Source organism: Oncorhynchus masou, chromosome 5, assembly GCF_036934945.1.
Source record: "Oncorhynchus masou masou isolate Uvic2021 chromosome 5, UVic_Omas_1.1, whole genome shotgun sequence".
NCBI classification, from domain to species: Eukaryota; Metazoa; Chordata; class Actinopteri; order Salmoniformes; family Salmonidae; genus Oncorhynchus; species Oncorhynchus masou.
In genome coordinates this window covers 24629662-24652055 of record NC_088216.1, presented here as the reverse complement: position 1 = coordinate 24652055, position 22394 = coordinate 24629662, and the positions used below count along the sequence as shown (strand labels likewise).

The 22394-nt window shown below is 43.3% G+C and overlaps 1 protein-coding gene across 3 annotated transcripts in view; it reads right to left on the bottom strand.

The window, feature by feature from the left end:
* Positions 1 to 22394, bottom strand: part of LOC135537435 (ubiquitin carboxyl-terminal hydrolase 43-like) — a 112664-nt gene that overhangs the window by 24833 nt on the left and 65437 nt on the right. For all 3 annotated transcript variants that reach the window (XR_010455217.1, XM_064963602.1, XM_064963609.1), the window contains exons 5-8: positions 20400 to 20535; positions 18057 to 18201; positions 6458 to 6620; positions 3046 to 3157 (exon numbers count right to left, since the gene is read on the bottom strand). Coding sequence is in view for 2 of the 3 variants with exons in the window: in XM_064963602.1 (XP_064819674.1) it covers positions 3046 to 3157; positions 6458 to 6620; positions 18057 to 18201; positions 20400 to 20535 (556 nt within the window). In the remaining variant the exon portion in view is untranslated. The remainder of the gene's footprint in view (positions 1 to 3045; positions 3158 to 6457; positions 6621 to 18056; positions 18202 to 20399; positions 20536 to 22394) is intronic.

Genomic DNA, 22394 nt, shown 5'->3' with positions numbered 1-22394 from the left:
AGAGGGAAACTTAAATCAGTTTTACTTCATCTCTATCAACGCGCAATCGGAGGGAAAAAAACATTCTAGATCACCTGTACTACACACACAGAGACGCGTACAAAGCTCTCCCTCGCCCTCCATTTGGTAAATCTGACCACATCTCTATCCTCCTGATTCCAGCTTACAAGCAAAAATTAAAGCAGGAAGCACCAGTGACTCGGTCTATAAAAGAGTAGTCAGATGAAGCAGATGCTAAACTACAGGACTGTTTTGCTATCACAGACTGGAACATGTTACCCATACTCAGCTAATTGGATGCAGTCTATCATAGCGCCCTCTGTTTAGTCACCAAAGCCCCATATACTACCCACCACTGCGACCTGTATGCTCTCGTTGGCTGGCCCTCGCTTCATATTTGTCAACAAACCCACTGGCTCCAGGTCATCTATAAGTCGTTGCTAGGTAAAGCCCCGCCTTATCTCAGCTCACTGGTCACCATAGCAGCACCCAACTGTAGAACGCGCTCCAGCAGGTATATTTCACTGGTCACCCCCAAAGCCAATTCCTCATTGGTCGCCTTTCCTTCTAGTTCTCTGCTGCCAATGACTGGAATGAACTGCAAAAATAACTGAAGCTGGAGACTCATATCTCCCTCACTAAGTTTAAGCACCAGCTGTCAGAGCAGCTCACAGATCACTGCAGCTGTACATAGCCCATCTGTTAATAGCCCATCCAACTACCTCACCCCCATACTGTTATTTGTTTATTTTTCTCCTTTGCACCCCAGTATCTCTACTTACACATTCATCTTATGCACATCAATCACTCCAGTGTTTAATTTGCTATATTGTAATTATTTTGCCGCTTTGGCCTATTTACTGCCTTACCTCCCTTAACACACCTCATTTTCACACACTGTATATAGACTTTTTCTATTGTATTATTGACTGTATGTTTGTTAATTCCATGTGTAACTCTGTTGTTGTTTGTGTCGCACTGCTTTGCTTTATCTTGGCCAGGTCGCAGTTGTAAATGAGAACTTGTTCTCAACTAGCCTACCTGGTTAAATAAAAGGTGAAATAAAAAATGTTCCGGGATTCTTCCGGTTGCATTGAGGAGTACCCCACATCAGTCACTGGCTTTATCAATAAGTGCACCGAGGACGTCGTCCCCACAGTGACTGTACGTACATACCCCAACCAAAAGCCATGGATTACAGGCAACATTCGCACTAGCTAAAGGGTAGAGCTGCCGCTTTCAAGGTGCGGGACTCTAACCCGGAAGTTGATAAGAAATCCTGCTATGCCCTGCAACGAACCATCAAACAGGCAAAGCGTCAGTACAGGACTAAGATTGAATCATACTACACCGGCTACGACGCTCGTCTCATGTGGCAGTGCTTACAGACTACAAAGGGAAGCACAGCTGCGAGCTGCCCAGTGACACGAGCCAACCAGACGAGCTAAATCACTTCTATGCTCGCTTCGATGCAAGCAAACACTGAGGCATGCATGAGAGCATCAGCTGTTCCGGAACACTGTGTGATTACACTCTCAAGTAGCCGACGTGAGTAAGACCTTTAAACAGATCAACATACACAAGGCTGCGGCGCCAGACGGATTACCAGGACGTATGCTCCGGGCATGTGCTGACCAACTAGCAGGTGTCTTCACTGACATTTTCAAACCACTCCTGATTGAGTCTGAAATACCAACATGTTTCAAGCAGACCACCATAGTCCCGGTGCCCAAGAACAATAAGGCAACCTGCCAAAATGACTACAGACCGAAGCACTCATGTCCGTAGCCATGAAGTGCTTTGAAAGGCTGGTAATGGCTCACATCAACACCATTATCCCAGAAACCCTAGACCCACTCCAATTTGCATACCGCCCAAACAGATCCACAGATGATGCAATCTCTATTGCACTCTACACTGCCCTTTCCCATCTGGACAAAGGAACACCTATGTGAGAATGCTATTCATTGACTACAGCTCAGCGTTCAACACCATAGTACCCTCAAAGCTCATTACTAATCTAAGGATCCTGGGATTCAACACCTCCTTCTGCAACTGGATCCTGGACTTCCTGACAGGCCGTCCCCAAGTGGTGATGGTAGGTAGCAACACATTTACCACACTGATCCTCAACACTGGAGCCCCTCAGGGATGCATGCTCAGTCCCCTCCTGTACTCCCTGTTCACCCACGACTGACGAGACAGCCTACAGGGAGGAGGTCGACACCAGGCTCTGTCAGAGGAAGGCCCTAAAATATTGTCAAAGACCCCAGCCACCCAGGTCATAGACTGTTCTCTCTACTACCACATGGCAAGCAGTACCGGAGCGCAAAGTCTAGGACCAAAAGGCTTCTCAACAGCTTTTACCCCCAAGCCATAAGACTTCTGAACAGGTCAAATCAAATGGCTACCCGGACTATCTGCATTGTGTCCCGCCACCCACCACCCGCCAACCCCTCTTTTACACAACTACTACTCTCTGTTTATCATATATGCATAGTCACTTTAACCATACCTCCATGTACATACTACCTCAATTAGCCCGACTAACCAGTGCCTGTATAGAGCCTCGCTACTGTATATAGTGAAAAATAACAGTAGCAAGGCTGTTTTTTTTACTATTGTTTTTTTTAATTTCTTTACTTATATATTGTTCACCTAATACCTATTTTTTACTTAGAAATTGCATGGTTGGTTAGGGCCTGTAAGTAAGCATTTTACTGTAAGAATACCTTTTGTATTCGGCACACGTGACAAATAAACTATGATTTGTATGTCATTATGTGTGTGTGTGTGTGTGTGTGTACTCCCGGATGTGTGTGTGTGTGTACTCCCGGATGTGTGTGTGTGTGTATGAGAGACTCACTAGATCATTAGGATCTCCACCACTCTCCATTACGTGCATATTGGTAGGCTGAATGTTATTTGTGGTGGTAATAGCACGAGGTTGTTCAGGTGGAATGTACTACTGTTTCAGGTTGTAAACAGTCGGAACCAGTAGTAGTGAATGAATGGTAGTGACCAGTGGTGCCAGTGTTATCTGACCTGAGCCTGTGATCTGTTCAGCATCAGGTAATAGAGCTTGCTGAGGATACTCTGCTGGAGCTGGTCCCAGGACAGGGTACGCTCCTCTCTCATGAGGAAGGGAGGGCCGAACCTGGAGGGGGAGGGGTGAAGGAGAGAGAGAGAGAGAGAGAGAGAGAGAGAGAGAGAGAGAGAGAGAGAGAGAGAGAGGGAAGAAGAGGTAAAGAGATGAGCGAGAGGGAGGAAGAGAGAGAATTTGTTTTTTGAAATGATGGATTTACAATTCCAATAGCATTGTGTGGATTTGAGAGAGAACTAGTCAGTCAGTGATCCCAATGATAAAACCTAGAAGAAAGTATTTTCAATGAATTGAACACATTTTTTATCTACTGCTTAGATTGGTTTTCTCATAAAACCGGAGAAGGCTGTTTTGAGACTTCAGTGTGTGTCTGTGTGAAACATAGTCTGTCCTTACCACCAGTGCCACCCCGTCCCTCAAACTGGTTTATTAGAGTGAGCAGGTAAGCCATTGTTTACTGTTATGGGAATTGTTTCTCCTTTAGGTTAGCCCAAGTCCCAAACTCTACCCCAAAGACATGTATGATCATCATCCATTCAAACGTTCTACTAGACACAAGGTGAGCCCAGGGTGAATATCCTCAACTTTGGAAGTATGCTTGGGGTTATTGTCCATTTGGAAGACCCATTTGTGACCAAGCTTTAACTTCCTGACTGATGTCTTGAGATATTGCTTCAATATATCCACATAATTTTCTTTCCCTCCTGCAGCAAAGCACCCTGACAACATGATGCTGCCACCCCCGTGCTTCACGGTTGGGATGGTGTTCTTCGGCTTGCAAGCCTCCCCCTTTTTCCTCCAAACATAACAATGGCCATTATGGCCAAACAGTTCTATTTTTGTTTCATCAGAGCAGAGGACATTGCTCCAAAAAGTACGATCTTTGTTCCCATGTGCAGTTGAAAACCGTAGTCTGACTTTTTTATGGCAGTTTTGGAGCAGTGGCTTCTTCCTTGCTGAGCGGCCTTTCAGGTTATGTCGATATAGGACTCGTTTTACTGTGGGTATAGATACATTTGTACCTGTTTCCTACAGCATCGTCACAAGGTCCTTTGCTGTCGTTCTGGGATTGATTTGCACTTTTCACACCAAAGTACGTTCATCTCTAAGAGACAGAACGCGTCTCCTTCCTGAGCGGTATGACGGCTGCATACTCTCATGGTGTTTCTACGTGCATACAATTGTTTGTAGAGATGAACGTGGTACCTTCAGGCGTTTGGAAATTGCTCCCAGGGATGAACCAGACTTGTGGAGGTCTTGGCTGATTTATTTTGATTTTCCCATGATGTCAAGCAAAGAGGCACTAGGTTTGAAGGTACATCCACAGTTATACCTCCAATTGACTCAAATTATGTCAATTAGCCCATTCGAAGCTTCTAAAGCCATGACATCATTTTCTGGAATTTTCCAATCTGTTTAGATGCACAATTACCTTAGTGTATGTAAACTTCTGACCCACTGGAATTGTGTTACAGTGAATTATAAGTGAAATAATCTGTATGTAAACAATTGTTGGAAAAATTACTTGTGTCATGCACAAAGTAGATGTCCTAACCGACTTGCCAAAACTATAGTTTGTTAACAAGAAATGTGTGGAGTGGTTGAAAAACGAGTTTTAATGACCCCAACTTAAGTGAATGTAAACTTCCGACTTCAACTGTAACTACTCAATGGTCTGGTTACCTGGACACATTACTGGAGAATCTCTATTGCATTTGAGTCCAGGACTGAGCTTAATCTGTGTCTGTCAAACTGGCCCAATATCAGCCATTAACACCATTATGAGGTTATGATCTGTAGGCTTTTCCTCTGTTGTAAAGACAGTTGGGGGGAAAGAGAGAGAGAGAAGGTTTCTGTCAAACAGGCAGCAATCTGAGCCAACCACAGTTAACATGTGCCAGTCAGGGGGCATGGGATGAAACAGAGACACAAGGGGCTGAATCTCTCAATTCAAATTAAGTGCTTTATTGGCATGGAAAACACATGTTAACATTGCTAAAGCAAGTGAAATAGATAATAAACAAAAGTGAAACAAACAATACAAATGAACAGCAAACATTAGACTCCCAGAAGTTCCAAAAGAATAAAGACATTTCAAATGTCATATTATGTATATATATACAGTGTTGTAATGATGTGCAAATATTTCAAATACAAAAGTGAAAATAAATAAACATAAATATGGGCTGAATTTACAATGATGTTTGTTCTTCACTGGTTGCCCTTTTGTTGTGGCAACAGGTCACACATCTTGCTGCTGTGATGGCACGCTGTGGTATTTCACCCAGTAGATATGGGAGTTTATCAAAATCGGGATTGTTTTTAAAATCTTTGTGGATCTGTGTAATCTGAGGGAAATATGTGTCTCTAATATGGTGAAATATATTTGGCAGGAGGTTAGGAAGTGCAGCTCAGTTTCCACTTCATTTTCTGGGCAGTGTGCACATACAGTAGCAGGTCTTCTCTTGAGAGCCAGGTCTGCCTACGGCGGCCTTCCTCAATAGAAAGGCTATGCTCACTGAGTTTGTACAGAGTCAAAGCTTTCCGTAAGTTTGGGTCAGTCACAGCTGTCAGGTATTCTGCCACTGTGTACTCTCTGTTTAGTGCCAAATAGAATTATAATTTGCAAGTTTTTTGTTTGTTAATTCTTTCCCATGTGTAAAGTACTTATCTTTTTGTTTTCTCATGATTTGGTTGGGTCTGATCGTATTGCTGTCCTGGGGCTCTGTGAGGTGTGTTTGTGAACAGAGACCTAGGACCAGCATGCTTAGGGGACTCTTCTCCAGGTTCATCTCTCTGTAGGTTTAGATAATTAGCGGGAATCAGCCTATTTTTGCTCTCTCTCTCATGGATATTGAATAATTCAAAGCTGTTTACTGGGATTTACAGTATTTGGTTTCTCTCAGGAGCGATGCTCCCTTTGATTCTCAGTAGGAAAAAATACATGTTTTAAAAGATGCCCAAAAATTATGTCATACCTGTATATCAGCCCAATTTCGATATTTTGCCCAAGTATTGGCAACACAGCTGATTTGATTGGTCAAAATACCAATTAGTGGAAAAAGATCAGAATTGTTCTGTCTGTGTAAATTGTGCAACCTGTGTAATGTGAACTGGAAAATGGAACTCGGAGTACGTCCCCTTGGGCCCAGTGGGTACTCGTTACAGCTGGAACTAGTAAAGAGAAAGCAGAGCTTTTGCCCTTATAAAATACACTCTGTTCAAACTGTTGGTGTATATCGTTTATCATAACTCCTCTGTTCACCCATGAGATACTATTTCTCTATAAACACCTCATATTTTCAAAATGGCCTACCTCCATCTCACCCACCCAATCAACCAAACCTGACTCACCTGACAGCCTGCTGGCCGGAGCCTGCCGTGTTGCAGATTACGAGGAGGACCTTGGTGGAACCACCGTGGTTCAGAAACTCTGAGGACAGAGTGGTCGATGGGGGTAACCTTTGACCCTCTGGCCCTGAGGTGTACGGCGAGGATGGGAGGCTGTGGTGGTAGCCTGAAAGAGGAGAGAGAAGTTAAAGGTTAGACACGGGTCAAGAGAGAGGTCAAAGTTGAGTTCAGACACAAGGTCGTATACATAACGGGGGTAGCTTGTGCCAGAGTGTGCTTAAGAGGTGTTCTATCAGGTCTCAATGACTCAAAAAGACACCATTTGACACCACCCACAACTGTGAAAACAAACCGTATTAAGTGAAAATCATTATACAATGGAGCAACGATTGTGATTTACCCAAAGGGCGGCGTTGTAATATTGACTGTACACATTGATTCATCGTAGGTAATAGCTACAGGGGGAGTGTGTAGGAGGCGGAATCTCTGTCTCCCGGGCAACGTAAACATTGTAAATGTTTAAATTATCTGAGGATTTAATTAAACACACTTGTTCAACACCGCCGAGCAATTAATCACTGTAGAAATGTGTCACACACACACAGTGGTGCATGTACTGAGAGACTCTAATCATTCAGGAGCACAGGAAGTGTACTGTAACATCGTATCATGTCAACTCAGATATCGAAGTTGCCAGAGAAAAGGCCACCAGTTGAGGACCAACGGATGTACAGTTGAAGTCGGAAGTTTACATACAACTTAGCCAAATTAATTTAAACTCAGTTTATCACAATTCCTGACATTTAATCCTAGTAAAAATTCCCTGTCTTTGGTCAGTTAGGATTACCACTTTATTTTAAGAATGTGAAATGTCAGAATAATAGAAGAGAGAATGATTTATGTCAGCTTTTATTTCTTTAATCACATTCCCAGTGGGGCAGAAGTTTACATACACATAATTAGTATTTGGTAGCATTGCCTTAAATTGTTTAACTTAGGTTAAAGGTTTCGGTAGCCTTCCACAAGTGTCCCACAAATTAATTTTGGCCCATTCCTCCTGACAGAGCTGGTGTAACTGAGTCAGGTTTGTAGGCCTCCTTGCTCACACACACCTTTTCAGTTCTGTCCACAAATGTTCTATAGGATTGAGGTCAGGGCTTTGTTATGGCCACTCCAATACCTTGACTTTGTTGTCCTTAAGCCATTTTGCCACAACTTTGGAAGTATGCTTGGGGTCATTGTCCATTTGATTTACTCTGATTTTACCATGATGTCAAGCAAAGAGGCACTGAGTTGAAAGTTAGGCCTTCAAATACCTCCAATTGACTCAAATTATGTCAATTAGCCTATTAGAAGCTGCTAAAGCCATGAAAAAAAGTAGATGTCCTAACCGACTTGCCAAAACTATAGTTTGTTAACGTGAAATTTGTGGAGTGGTTGAAAAACGAGTTTTAATGACTCCAACCTAAGTGTATGTAAACTTCCGACTTCAACTGTATTCACCAGTGCATGGCCTTTGGTGAGTAAGACTAAATGAATGAATGATCAAGTATCCCATTTTACAAGATAAATTGAAATAGCTTTTGGCTTAGTTGACTCCTCTCAACCATCGGATAGTAAATCATGTGGAAGCTATTTTGACACCGTGTCATTCCTGTCTGCCCTTTTGACGGCTGCCTACCCATTCTCTCTCTCTCACCCTCTCACCCCTCCCCCCCATTTCTGATATTGAATTCCCCACTGGGAAGATAAAAGGCACTGAAAGGCCAAAGCCAGTTTCATTTCCATCCACACAGAAAGGCCAGCCTGTTACCACGACAATAAGGAGCATACGCAAAAACTAAATACCAAGGACACAAAAGCTTACTTCTCCCACAAGACAATCCAAGTATGCTATTTTAAACATATACAAAACCTACGCTTCTATGTCCTGAAATTACTCAGGAAGGCAGTGCTGTGTTGGGATAGCTGAGTCGGGGAGGAGTGCGGGTGGGTCTGTCTGTCTGGCTGCTGTATCTTCCAGACAGGGTCTGAGGGGAGAACCCCATGCCAGACTCTCATTCTCACACCCTCGCCCTCATTCCTTCTTTCTCAGCCAGCCAGGAGAGAGGGATTTATAGAGGGAGAGAGAGAGAGAGGGAGAGAGAGACAAGGAGGAGAGAGTGGGAGAGCAGTGCGAGTAGAAGGGGAGTGTCGCTGGAGTGTCTCTTCAGGGACTGAGCTGTTTAATTACAAATGTCACACTCTCACATCTCCCTCCCTACTTCTGTCTCTCTATTGCTTTTCTTCTCCGCCCCCCTCTCTTTTTAGACCTACAATTTCACTATAATTTTTTCACACACAGACACACACACTACAATTCTCTCTCTCTCTTTAGCTATTCCATTGATGCTTTGGGGCTTACCTACTCCAATATTCCATTGATGCTTACCCAATTATCTTCATTGTGTCAATACTGCAGTGAACAAAATCAGTGTCTAGAGTTGATATACACTACCGTTCAAAAGTTTGGGGTCACAGACATTTCCTTGTTTTTAAAAGAAAGGCACATTTTTTGTTAAAATAACATCAAATTGATCAGAAATGCAGTGTAAATGACCATTGAAGCTGGAAACAGCTGATTTTTAATGGAATATCTACATAGGCGTACAGAGGCCCATTATCAGCAACCATCACTCCTGTGTTCCAATGGCACGTTGTGTTAGCTAATCCAAGTTTATCATTTTAAAAGGCTAATTGATCATTAGAAAACACTTTTGCAATTATTTTAGCACAGCTGAAATTAAAGAAGCAATAAAACTGGCCTTCTTTAAACTAGTTGAGTATCTGGAGCATTTGTGGATTCAATTATAGGCTCAAGATGACCAGAAACAAAGCATTTTCTTCTGAACCTTGTCAGTCTATTCTTGTTCTGAGAAATGAATGCTTTTATTTCTTGCGAGAAATTGTCAAGAAACTGAAGATCTTGTACAACGCTGTGTTCTACTCCCTTCACAGAACAGCGCAAACTGGCTCTAACCAGACTAGAAAGAGGATGTGAGGCCCCGGTGCACAACTGAGCAAGAGGACAAGTACATTAGAGAGTCTAGTTTGAGAAACAGATGCCTCACAAGTCCTCGACTGGCAGCTTCATTAAATAGTTCCCGCAAAACACCAGTCTCAACGTCAACAGTGAAGATAAAATATCACTAGCCACTTTAAACAATGCTACCTAATATAATGTTTACATACCCTACATTATTCATCTCATATGTATACGTATATACTGTACTCTATATCATCTACTGCATCCTTATGTAATACATGTATCACTAGCCACTTTAACTATGCCACTTTGTTTACATACTCATCTCATATGTATATACTGTACTCGATACCATCTACTGTATCTTGCCTATGCTGCTCTGCACCATCACTCATTCATATCTTTATGTACATATTCTTTATCCCCTTACACGGTGTATAAGAAATTAGTTTTGGAATTGTTAGTTAGATTACTTGTTGGTTATTAATGCATTGTCGGAACTGGAAGCACAAGCATTTCACTACACTCGCATTAACATCTGCTAACCATGTGTATGTGACAAATAAAATTTGATTTGATTTTGATTTGATTTGAAGAGGCGACTCCGGGATGCTGGCCTTCTAGGCAGAGTTGCAAAGAAAACGCCATATCTCAGACTGACCAAAAAAAAAAAAATGAAGGGCAAAAGAACACAGACACTGGACAGAGAAACTCTACCTAGAAGGCCAGCATCCCGGAGTCACCTCTTCACTGTTGACGCGGAGACTTGTGTTTTTCTTTAATCAGAACAACAGTTTTCAGCAGTGTTAACATAATTGCAAAAGTGTTTTCTAATGATCAATTAGCCTTTTAAAATAATAAACTTGGATTAGCTAACACAGCGTGCCATTGGAACACAGGAGTGATGGTTGCTGATAATGGGCCTCTGTACGCCCATGTAGATATTCCATTCAAAATCAGCTGTTTCCAGCTACAATGGTCATTTACAACATTAACAATGTCTACACTGCATTTCTGATCAATTTGATGCTATTTTAAATAGACAAAACATTTGCTTTTCTTTCAAAACAAGGAAATTTCTAAGTGATCCCAACCTTTTGAACGGTAGTGTATACTGACTTAAAATATAAACACAACATGTAAAGTGTTGGTCCCATGTTCCATGAGATTAAAATTAAAGATCCAAGAAATGTTCCATACACACAAAAATCTTATTTCTCTCTAATGTTCTGCACAAATATGTTTGCATCCCTGTTAGTGAACATTTCTCCTTTGCCAAGATAATCCATCCACCTGACAGGTGTGGCATATCAAGAAGCTGATTAAACACTGATTTAATGCTGATTAAACAGCATGCTCATTACACAGGAGTGCTGTGGACGATAAAAGGCCACTCTAAAATGTGCAGTTTTATCACACAATGCTACAGATGTCTCAAGTTGAGAGAGTGTGCAATTGGCATGCTGACTGCAAAAAATGTCTACCAAAGCTGTTGCCAGAGAATGTAATGTTAATGTCTCTACCACAAACCACCTCCAACGCCATTTTAGAGAACATGGCCGTACACCCTACCGGCCTCACACCTCACGCATGTTTGGTTTATATTTTTGTTCAGTATAGAAGATGTAGGGACGCAGGGTGGTCGCAAGAGGACATTGGAACATTGTAGCGCACTGCACCAGAGCACCCGCAGCACCTGTCTCACATTCACATAGGAGGAGGGATACGTATTGTAATGAACACCAAAATAACTACGGCTCTAATCATTTTTTGTATTTTTTTTTTTACAATAACCCCCAGGGATCTACTTCTTCATCGCAGTTACTCAGGCCTACTTTCTTTTGCTTCACTCCTTTAAGCTAGTTTTAATATCAGAGCCTTATTTAAAACTGTGTTCCCTGAAGTGCCATCATGCCGGATGACGACTCGATTATCTCTGTCTGACAAGATAGTGAGAATATATGAATATTGGCTCATTGATGATGACTTGACATACTAGTCTCTTTTATGACAGGGTGAATAGAGGTTATAGACATGAAGCTGTTGTTGGCTGGCGAACCTGCAGGCTACAGCACATACAGAGGTGCTTCAGTTTAGTCTGGTCATACAATTCCAGCTGGTTGTTGTGCCTGTGACTGCTGAATTGAATGCTCAACCTAAATCAATTATTATTGTGTAATAGTAAATACCACAAAATGCTTTTCAAATGCTTTTCTGCTCCTACAAGCTTAGTGTCTTGGTTTGTCACCTAGACAAGTGACCCCTGTTAATTCTGTTCACACTCTGTGCTAAAAATACCCAGGGGGTAGTGGGGTCCAGCGGAGGGCAGGAGGGGACAAGCCCTAGACAAGACAGACGTCCCGACATTTCCTGTGTCTGGTTGCCATCACCACGGGTGACCAGAGGACACCTGAGTTGGCTGCTGCTTGGATAAATGACAGATGGAGGAAACCGTCAGGGAGAGAGAGAGAGCGAGAGAGAGAGAGAGAGGAGAGAGAGAGAGAGAGAGAGAAGGGGGAGATATAGACCCCCCTCTCGCCGGATTCCAAACCTGCATCTCATCACCGCCACACCAGGTCCCAGAAGACCTTCCGACCCCTATGATTGATTCCACGGTTGCCTCCCGGTATCTCGGCAACATGTATCTTGATAAGTTATCTATCTGTGCCATCTATAGTGAGTAAGTCAAAAAAGGAAATAGAGTCTTGGGTCTAAAATCCAGTAAATTATACGACACAGACAGTCAGAGATTATAGAGGCTGTAAGACAAGCAGAGGAAGCTCTAGCTCACTGATGGAATGTTGGTATGTGGTTGTAATCAGGCTGTTGCATCCTCTGTGGATGTATACCTAGAGTCTAAAACCACAACTACATAACTGGTATATTCACATGGATGGCATTCTTCACTGACTTTAAACCTGTTCCCTCCCTCTTTCTGAATGGCCATCTCCCCATCCTGCCTATCTCTGATTGGCTTGTGTAAAATATGCCATGACATTACTCCGGATGTTTACTCAGAAGTAAAGCATAACGGTGAGGAAATCAATTAGCTCATGTTTCTGAAGCAATTTTGTTGACGCACCAATATATCAGTGCCAGAGATGAAACACCACGGCCCTGCTGCGAACAGCTAAAAGACTGTCTTTCAACACACTCTTCGAAAAAAGGGCTCCAAAGTGGTTCCTCGGCTGTCCCAATAGATGTGTTAAAGGAGTCAATGGAACACAGACGTTTCATTGACCAGACTGGCGCACATTCAACAAATCTGATGGAACAATGTGAATATTTGTCAAATCCGTCATGATTTATGTATTTTAACAGTCCCACAATGTGGTTACGTATGTCGATTTGGTTATTTGGCTGTTTGCTCTGCATAACATGTAGAAGTTGTCCCCTTTTAGGTTTAGAAGAAGTGACTGCTTAATGCGAACTCCATTTCTTAAAAGCTGGTTGGCATAGCAACTCTAGCATTCAGAAATCAGTGGTGGTAGTCAAATAATGTTTTAACATAATTGCAAAAGGCTTTTCTAATGATCAATTAGCCTTTTAAAATTATAATCTTGGATTAGTTAACACAACGTGCCATTGGAACTCAGGAGTGATGGTTGCTGATAATGTGCCTCTGTACGCATATGTAGATATTCCATTAAAAATCTGACGTTTCCAGCTACAATAGTCATTTCCAACATTAACAATGTCTACACTGTATTTCTGATCAATTTGATGTTATTTTAAATGGACAAAAAATGTGATTTTCTTTCAAAAACAAGGACATTTCTAAGTGACTCCAAACTTTTGAACAGTAGTGTATATAGGCATTAACATGGAGTTGGTCCCCCTTTGCTGCTATAACAGCCTCCACTCTTCTGGGAAGGCTTTCAACTAGATGTTGGAACATTGCTGTGGGGACTTGCTTCCATTTAGCCACAAGAGCATTCGTGAGGTCCGGCACAGATGTTGGGCGATTAGGCCTGGCTCACAGTATTCCAATTCACCTCAATGGGGTTGAGGTCAGGGCTCTGTGCAGTCCAGTCAAGTTCTTCCACACTGACCATTTTTGCATGGACCTTGCTTTGTGCACGGGGCCATTGTCATGTTGAAACAGGAAAGGACCTTCCCCAAATTGTTGCCACAAAGTTGGAAGCACAGAATTGTCTAGAATGTCATTGTATTCTGTAGCGTTAAGAAATCCCGATATTTGACTCTAGGGGGCCTAGCCCGAACCATGAAAAACAGCGTGATTCATCACTCCAGAGAGTACGTTTCCACTGCTCCAAAGCCCAATGGCGGCGAACTTTACACTACCCCAGCCGACGATTGTCATTGCGCATGTTGATCTTAGGCTTGTGTGCTTGGCCATGGAAGACCCAGTTTATGAATCTCCTGACAAACCGTTCTTGTGTTGATATTGCGTGCAGAGGCAGTTTGGAACTCGGTAGTGAGTGATGTAACTGAGGACAGACCATTTTTAGTCACTATGCGCTTCAGCACTTGGCGGTCCCGTTCTGTGAGCTTGTGTGGCCTACCACTTTGCGGCTGAGCTGTTGTTGCTCGTAGACGTTTCCACTTCACAATAACAGCACTTACAGTTGACCAGGGCAGCTCTAGCAGGGCAGAAATTTGACAAACTGACTTGTTGGAAAAGTGGGTTCCTATGATGGTTCCACGTTGAAAGTCACTGAGCTCTGCAGTAAGGCCATTCTACTGCATATGTTTGTCTATGGAGATTGCATGGCTGTGTGCTCAATGTTATACACCCATTCATTTGAAGGGGTGTCCAGATACTTTTGTAAATGTAATGTAACATGGTAACATGGTGCATGTGTACACAATGTCACAATCAAACACAAACTTTAACGTGAAACAAATGGTTCCCATTCATCTTTCAAACTACAGTATTTCTAGAAATACTTCAGACGATGGGTTTAAACAGCACATCATCAATCATTGAAAAGCTGCCTTGTAAAAGCAGATGGAGATATGTGGGCTGAGCCATTGAGCACAGCTGGGCTTTTTCTCAGCATTCTCTTCACCACCCATTAGCAGATACATCCACAACCTGTGTGTGTGTGTGTGTGTGTGTGTGTGTGTGCTGGTTTAAAGATGCTTGCCTTGAGTGTGTGAATATATAACAATACAATAACAATAACATGAGCTCACTAAAGGCAGATCTAATGGTCTCTGTGTAAGTGCTTACGCATCCTCCGCTGCTCAGACCAACACCTCAGAGCTACACAACATTCAACCCCAACCGTGTCTCCAGTCCACAGCTTTTAGCATTTTGATGGGATGAAAAGGAAACTCACACTGAGATTCTACCGGAGTTGCTTTCCATAGAACTCCTCTGTCCATTGTGAAGGGAGATGAATACTGAATACAGTGGTGGAGAAAGAGTGAGAGTGTGTGTGTGTGTTTATGTCTGTGTCCATCGACAGATTCCTTTATCTGGGTGGATATGTCCCTGCTTCGCCACCTTTCCCAGAGGGCACCTCTTATTTCACACAAACCATCTCTCAGCCCTGATTCTCTGACCTCGCCAAACAGACAACTCTGTCTCTAGAGCTTGATAGACTCTTTGATTACCTCAGGGACAACAGGCCTTTTGTAGAGTAAGAGTGTCTAAAAAAAGGAAAGTTTCAGAGATTTCCTCCAACTGAAGGCATTTATGTACTGTATGTACTGTTCTGTTGAGAGATGAAATCGGATATTGTCATATCTGTATAAAGTTTCCTAGATTTTTTGTGTGTGTTTTCTATCATGAGCGCTTGACTCCATAGCTACACCACACTGTTTTCCCAAATAACAAATCTCATTACTACAGTGTATGAAGGAGAAGGGTTGATCCAATATCCCTAAGAATGTCTTCCTGTGGTTTCCATTAACTTCTAATATGAAAACTCAACAGAAATTCAGAACCATGAAACGGTGGAGACGATTCCTCCAGAGCAAAGCGCCCATCCATAAAATCCATCTCTTAAAATAGACTATGACTTCCGCCTAAAAACATCTCACCTAAAGTTATATTTGTCTTTCTCTTCTGCCAGTGCGACACAAACGCATGCCATTGTTCTACCAGCCAGTGTTTATTTTATACCTCTCGCTCTCCCTTTCCTAATGTGTTCAACCCATTTCTTAGGCTCTGCTAATTTTGACTCCCCACCAGGAGGCAATGGGCCTGATTCCCAGTCCCCCGCTGAGCTACTTCCTCTTATCCGACATGAGAAATCGAAACCTTTCCTTCGCTAACCAAATTCCCCATTTCAATTTGGGACTTTTATTAGCCGGTGAGCAGATTGGCTTTGTGCCTCTGCTGTGCCCGCTGGGGCTCAGGTTGTGCCGATGTTGTAGAGAGAGTTATGAGATCCACACACGACACTGAGACAGACAGACAGGCAGACATGCCCGCACACACACACACTCACATGAAATGAGATTACACACACAGGGCCATTAATCATGGTGTGGAGTCTGGACAGCGCCGGGGGTCAACTGTGTGACTGTCTGTCTGCAGCCCAAAGGGGGGAGTGACGCAGGCAAAGGCACATACGTACTAGCCAAAGGAGGGCTGGGACATGTGTGCATGTGTGTGAGTGAGTGAGTGAGTGAGTGAGTGAGTGAGTTGTGACTGGCTGATTTGAACTGCCAAATGAGGGCCTGTCTTGTCACAGGTTAAAAGAGACAAGTGTCCATAATAATACATATTTCTAAGAGAGGGAGGGAGGTGGGAGGGAGGTAATACAAGCTTAATACAGTCAATATGGGCCGTGACAGCAGTGGTTTGCATGCTAGTCCATATACGTAAGCGTCCGTGGTTTATTTCCGACGATGACAGGGGTTGCCTGACAGGTTGTCTTAATCTAACATGGCCCATTGAAATGAGGCTCTAACAGTCTGCCAAGGTTCCACATCATCTTTCTATGGCCACAAGAGGTAGGAATGTCTGGGTCTTGTTTGTGACAGACTCAGCAGACAGAGCCGTCCCACCAATTCATTCTTAATTAGGACAATTTCTTAATTAATTGTGGCTCATCATGAAAATATCATTACATCCTAGCCTACATCCTGAAATATATAAGCAACCCAGCCCCACTCTTCAGTATTACATTTCTACATTTGTTTGATAAAACAAAGAGGGTAAATGTGGTACTGGATGCTGAAACCACAGCATTATAGCGCCGTAATAATGCATGTATATTTCAATGGCTCATTTGATTACATCCACATCACCCAGGGGTTCTGCCTGAGTGATGATTACAGAATACTTAACCAGCACAATAAGGAGCACACTAACCAACGAGACAACAATAGAATGTAACAATATCTCATCACGTCCTCTCCCTCCACACAGCTCTGTAAAGCTAACAGTGCGCACACACACACACACACACACACACACACACACACACACACACACACACACACACACACACACACACACACACACACACACACACACACACACACACACACACACACACACACACACACTCAGGCTTCTATTCAATCTGTTCCATTAAAGCAATGAAGGCCCTATTCAATAAACCTGTTACGAGCGTTTAGCTGTTGTGAAATGACCCGCCATTGTTATGGAGACAGTGGGGTAGTTGAGATGGCAGGGAGGTGTTCTGAGATGTCAGAAACAGTAATGACGCTTGCAGTAACTGAATGCATGTTATGTTGAGTCTAATCAGCTCAGTTCAGGTTTTGAATCATTACATTGGTAATAGGAGTTCATTCATCATTTACAGTAGAATGTATATAAAACAATAGAATTATTGTATACATGTGTGCTTTTGAGTGCTAATGAGTGTGTCGGTGTGTGTGCCTGTGTGCCTCTTCCTCTCTCCTCTACCCTCAGTCTGATCACCTCTAGTAGCACAGGACATTCTTTTCTCTCCTCTGTCTCCAGGTGATAAAGATATCGTTCTATCGTTCCCGGAGAGAGATTGAGGATTGTACATTTTTCATGACCCCTTTGAGCACATTATTGAATTATTGATGTGGCCCCTTTCAGGAGTTAAAGAACGTTGGAAAAACACAGTAAGGGTTTCATTTAGCGGTGTGTTGCTCTGAACGTAGCCCTCCCGGTCGGGCGTCCCCCAGGGATAAGAGTTAAGACACCCTCCTTTTGGACACGGGTCAACTAGATAGGAGTCAACAGGTGAAAAAAGTGTGTGCGTACATGCGTGCACTCACCATATCAATAGTTAATTTGACACCCTCTGGCAAAGCTGTGGCTGATTTCAAAGGGAGGTGACGCAAGGCTGGCTCCATCTCATCCACGTTCACAATCCAAGAGAGAGTGAGCGTATGTGTGTGTGCGTGTGAGTGAGAGCGAGCCTTTACCTCAGTACATCAAGCCCTCAGCTAGATACAAGAACGTCAGAGACACTGTCTGAGAGAATTTAATAACCTAGACAGAAATACAGTACCTGTCCATGAAATGGCAAGAAATTGAAATGGCTAAGAACCTATAGCTCTATAGTGTTTGTCTGAACAAACACTATCCATTGTGCTGAAGCCAAATAGCTAGAGAGAAAGAGAGATGCATGGGGCTGTGGATGCAGCCATGGTTACCCGACATTCGCGTGGAGCCTCCCAGTGTGTGGAGGGGCGGAGCCTGGAAGGCATAGACCACATCACTCTCAGCAATGCTGGTCAGATCGTCGTCGTCAGAGAACGAACGCTGGAAGCCGGTGGCGTAGAGCTCTGACAGGACCACCTGGATGGGGGGTGGGGGGTGATGGAGGAGAGAGAGAGAGAGAGAGAGAGAGAGAGAGAGAGAGAGAGAGAGAGAGAGAGAGGAGGAGATGGTTTAAAGAGATGTACATTGCTTAAAACCTCTTGAAGCTAGGGGGCACTATTTTTATGTTTGAAAAAAAAATGTTCCCAAAGTAAACGGCCTATTATATTAGGATAGAAGACACTCTAAAGTTTCCAAAATTGTCAAAATATTGTCTGTGAGTGTAATAGAACTGATATTGCAGGCGAAACCCTGAGAAAAATCAAACCAGGAAGTGGCTTCTATTTTGAAAACTCCATGTTCCATAGCCTCCCTTTGCTCCATTTAAAGGGATATCAACTAGATTCCGTTTCATATCGCTTCCTCAAGGTGTCAACGGTCTTCAGACATAGTTTCAGGCTTTTATTTAGAAAACTGAGCCACATGAGTTTTGCTCGCGCAACAGAGTTTGGAAAGCTATTGTTTATCCCTCTCCTACTGATAAAGACATTTGCGGTTGATATATTATCGATTATATATATTTTAAAAACAACCTGAGGATTGATGATAAAAAACATTTGACATGTTTCTGTGGACATTATGGATATTATTTGGAATTTTCGTCTGCGTTGTCGTGACTGCTCTTTCCTGTGGATTTCTGAACATAACGCGACAAACAAAAGGAGGTATTTTGGATATAAAAATAATCTTTATGGAACAAAAGAAACATTTGTTGTGTAACTGGGAGTCTCGTGAGTGAAAACATCCGAAGATCATCAACGGTAAATGATTAATTTGATTGCTTTTCTGATTTTCGTGACTAAAATCAGTGGGAAAAGGTCTGTTGAGACAAAGCACATTCCTTTGGTGAATTTGTAGAGGGAGAGCCTGGATCTTCTCCCTTGATTTACAACTGGACGTGAGTTGTTAATCCCCACTATTTCTTTCCTTCCCCCTCTATGGGTGAAAGGGGGTCTGATTGAAATTATTAATGGCACACCTGATCTGACCTATTTGGATTCTCTTTGCTAAGAAGCTATTTTTGTTTATTTTCTGACCCTTTTAATTGTCAACAATCACAGTAAGACGCTTAATTATTACCCAGAAATTATTTGATATTGAGATAAAATGGCTGCATTGGACCTTTTAGGATCTCTTACTCTCTCCTCACATCTGTTTTCTGAGAAGGCTTTTATCAAATCACAAACAAACAGACAGACAGACAGTGATGTTCCATTCCGCTCCTTCTCACATACCATGAAGAGACATTAGGCCCAGCTGTGGGGCTGACAGCAGACTCTCTCTGTCTGGAATATTCCTATCTTTCCCTCTCTTCGTCTGCTCCAGTCTCTGTCATTCTATCTGTCTGGTCTGCTCCAGTCTCTGTCGTTCTAGCCCCTCTCTCTTTCTCTGTCTGTCTAGCCCCTCTCACTTTCTCTGTCTGTCTAGCCCCTCTCCCTTTCTCTGTCTTCTAGCCCCTCTCTCTTTCTGTCTGTCTAGCCCCTCACAAATCAAAATCAAATGTATTTATAAAGCCCTTCTTACATCAGCTGATATCAGCTGTACAGACACCCTGCCTAAAACCACAAACAGCAAGCAATGCAGGTGTAGAAGCACGGTGGTTCGGAAAAACTCCCTAGAAAGGAGAGGCACCTCTTTCTTTCTCTGTCATTCTAGCCCCTCTCCCTTTGTCTGTCTGTCTAGCCCCTCTCCCTTTGTCTGTCTGTCTAGCCCCTCTCCCTTTGTCTGTCTGTCTAGCCCCTCTCCCTTTGTCTGTCTGTCTAGCCCCTCTCCCTTTGTCTGTCTTTCAAGCCCCTCTCCCTTTGTCTGTCTTTCAAGCCCCTCTCCCTTTGTCTGTCTAGCCCCTCTCTTTCTTTGTCTTTCTAGCCCCTCTCCCTTTCTCTGTCTGTCTAGCCCCTCTCTCTCTTTCTCTTCCTGTCTACCCATCTCTCTTTCTCTTCCTGTCTAGCCCCTCTCTCTTTCTCTTCCTGTCTCGCTCCTCTCTTTCTCTACCTGTCTAGCCCCTCTCTCTTTCTCGGCCTGTTACAGTGAGTGAGTGAAATAATTAATTTACGCCCCATAGACATAGGATAGAGCAGGATAGGGCCTTTTAGATTCAGTAGGCTAACAAGTCTGGCCCACTGACCGTGTGTGTGTGTGTGTGTGTGTGTGTGCGTGTGTGTGTGTGTAGCCCTTACCTGGTCTGGCGTGGTCTTGCCCTCCTCAGCAACCATGGCACGCAGGCAGGAGATGGAGCCGATGAGAGGCACAGCCAGACCAACACGTAGATACCTCTGACCCTTCGTACTGAACACCAGGGTCACACTCATACACCTGGAGAGGGAGACAGAAAGAGAATCTTGTTCCAGACAGTTCTTCACAAGCACACACACAAAGACAGCGTCAAGACATTGCACTTGCTGTGTTGTTCTCTTATCTCCTCCACGGTGTCTGTCTGGGCATGCTTGACTGCAAGGTGATGCTAACGTGTTAGCATTAGCACCACAGGGAGCCTGTCTGTGTCTGCTTAGGAATGCATATCTACAATCAACAGGAGCAAGCTAGTGCAGAAGATGTGGGCATGACAGGTGAAGCAACAGGAAGGATGAAGGGATGAGCACTTGCTATGACTGTGCTATGAGGCCACAGGTTTGAGGTGACTTAGCTGAGGGAAGAAGGGGTGGAGGGATAGAGAGATGGAGGGATGGATAGAGAAATAGAGGAAAGTCTGGGAGAGAGACAGGAGCTCTGATGACGCCCCAGCTTCCTGCTTCCCCATCATGCATTATTCAGGAAGTGTTGCGTCGTTGCTAACAGAGTGCTCAAAAAGCAGAGTGAGATGCGGTGTACAAAGTAAGAGCCAGTGATGTTAGTTTACCCCCTGCTGATGTAAGAAGACACGACCGTCACTGAGATTTCACTAACTGTGTGTGTCTCTGCCACTGAGATTTCACTAACTGTGTGTGTCTCTGCCACTGAGATTTCACTAACTGTGTGTGTCTCCGCCACTGAGATTTCACTAACTGTGTGTGTCTCTGCCACTGAGATTTCACTAACTGCCTGTGTGTCTCCGCCACTGAGATTTCACTAACTGTGTGTGTCTCTGCCACTGAGATTTCACTAACTGTGTGTGTCTCTGCCACTGAGATTTCACTAACTGCCTGTGTGTCTCTGCCACTGAGATTTCACTAACTGTGTGTGTCTCTGCCACTGAGATTTCACTAACTGTGTGTGTCTCTGCCACTGAGATTTCACTAACTGTGTGTGTCTCTGCCACTGAGATTTCACTAACTGTGTGTGTCTCCGCCACTGAGATTTCACTAACTGTGTGTGTCTCTGCCACTGAGATTTCACTAACTGTGTGTGTGTCTCCGCCACTGAGATTTCACTAACTGTGTGTGTGTCTCCGCCACTGAGATTTCACTAACTGTGTGTGTGTCTCCGCCACTGAGATTTCACTAACTGTGTGTGTGTCTCCGCCACTGAGATTTCACTAACTGTGTGGGTCTCACTTGGACTGATGAGGATTTAGGAAGTCAGTCTCTTGGCATTAAGGTCATATATGGCTTGCGAAAGTATTCACCCCCCTTGGCATATTTCCTATTGTGTTGCCTTACAACCTGGATTTAAATTTCTTTTTTTTTTGGGTGGGGGTTGTAACATTTGATTTACACAACATGCCTACCACCTTGAAGATGGAAAATATTTATTATTGTGAAACAAACAAGAAATAAGATTTTTTTTAACAGACTTGAGTGTGGATAACTATTCACCCCCCCAAAGTTAATATTTTGTAGAGCAATATTTTGCAACAATTTCAGCTGCAAGTCTCTTGAGGTATGTCTCTATAAGCTTGACACATCTAACCACTGGGATTTTGCCCATTTTTCAAGAACAAACTGCTCCAGCTCCTTAAAGAAGGATGGGTTCCGCTGGTGTACAGCAATCTTTAAGTCATACCACATATTCTCAATTGGATTCAGGTCTGGGCTTTGACTAGGCCATTCCAATACATTTAAATGTTTCCCCTTAAACCACTTGAGTGTTGCTTTAGCAGTATGCTTCGTGTCATTGTCCTGCTGGAAGGTGATCCTCCGTCCCAGTCTCAAATCTCTGGAAGACAAACAGGTTTCCTGCCCCCAAGAATTTCCTGTATTTAGTGCCATCCATCATTTCCCTTAGTTTCCCGTGTT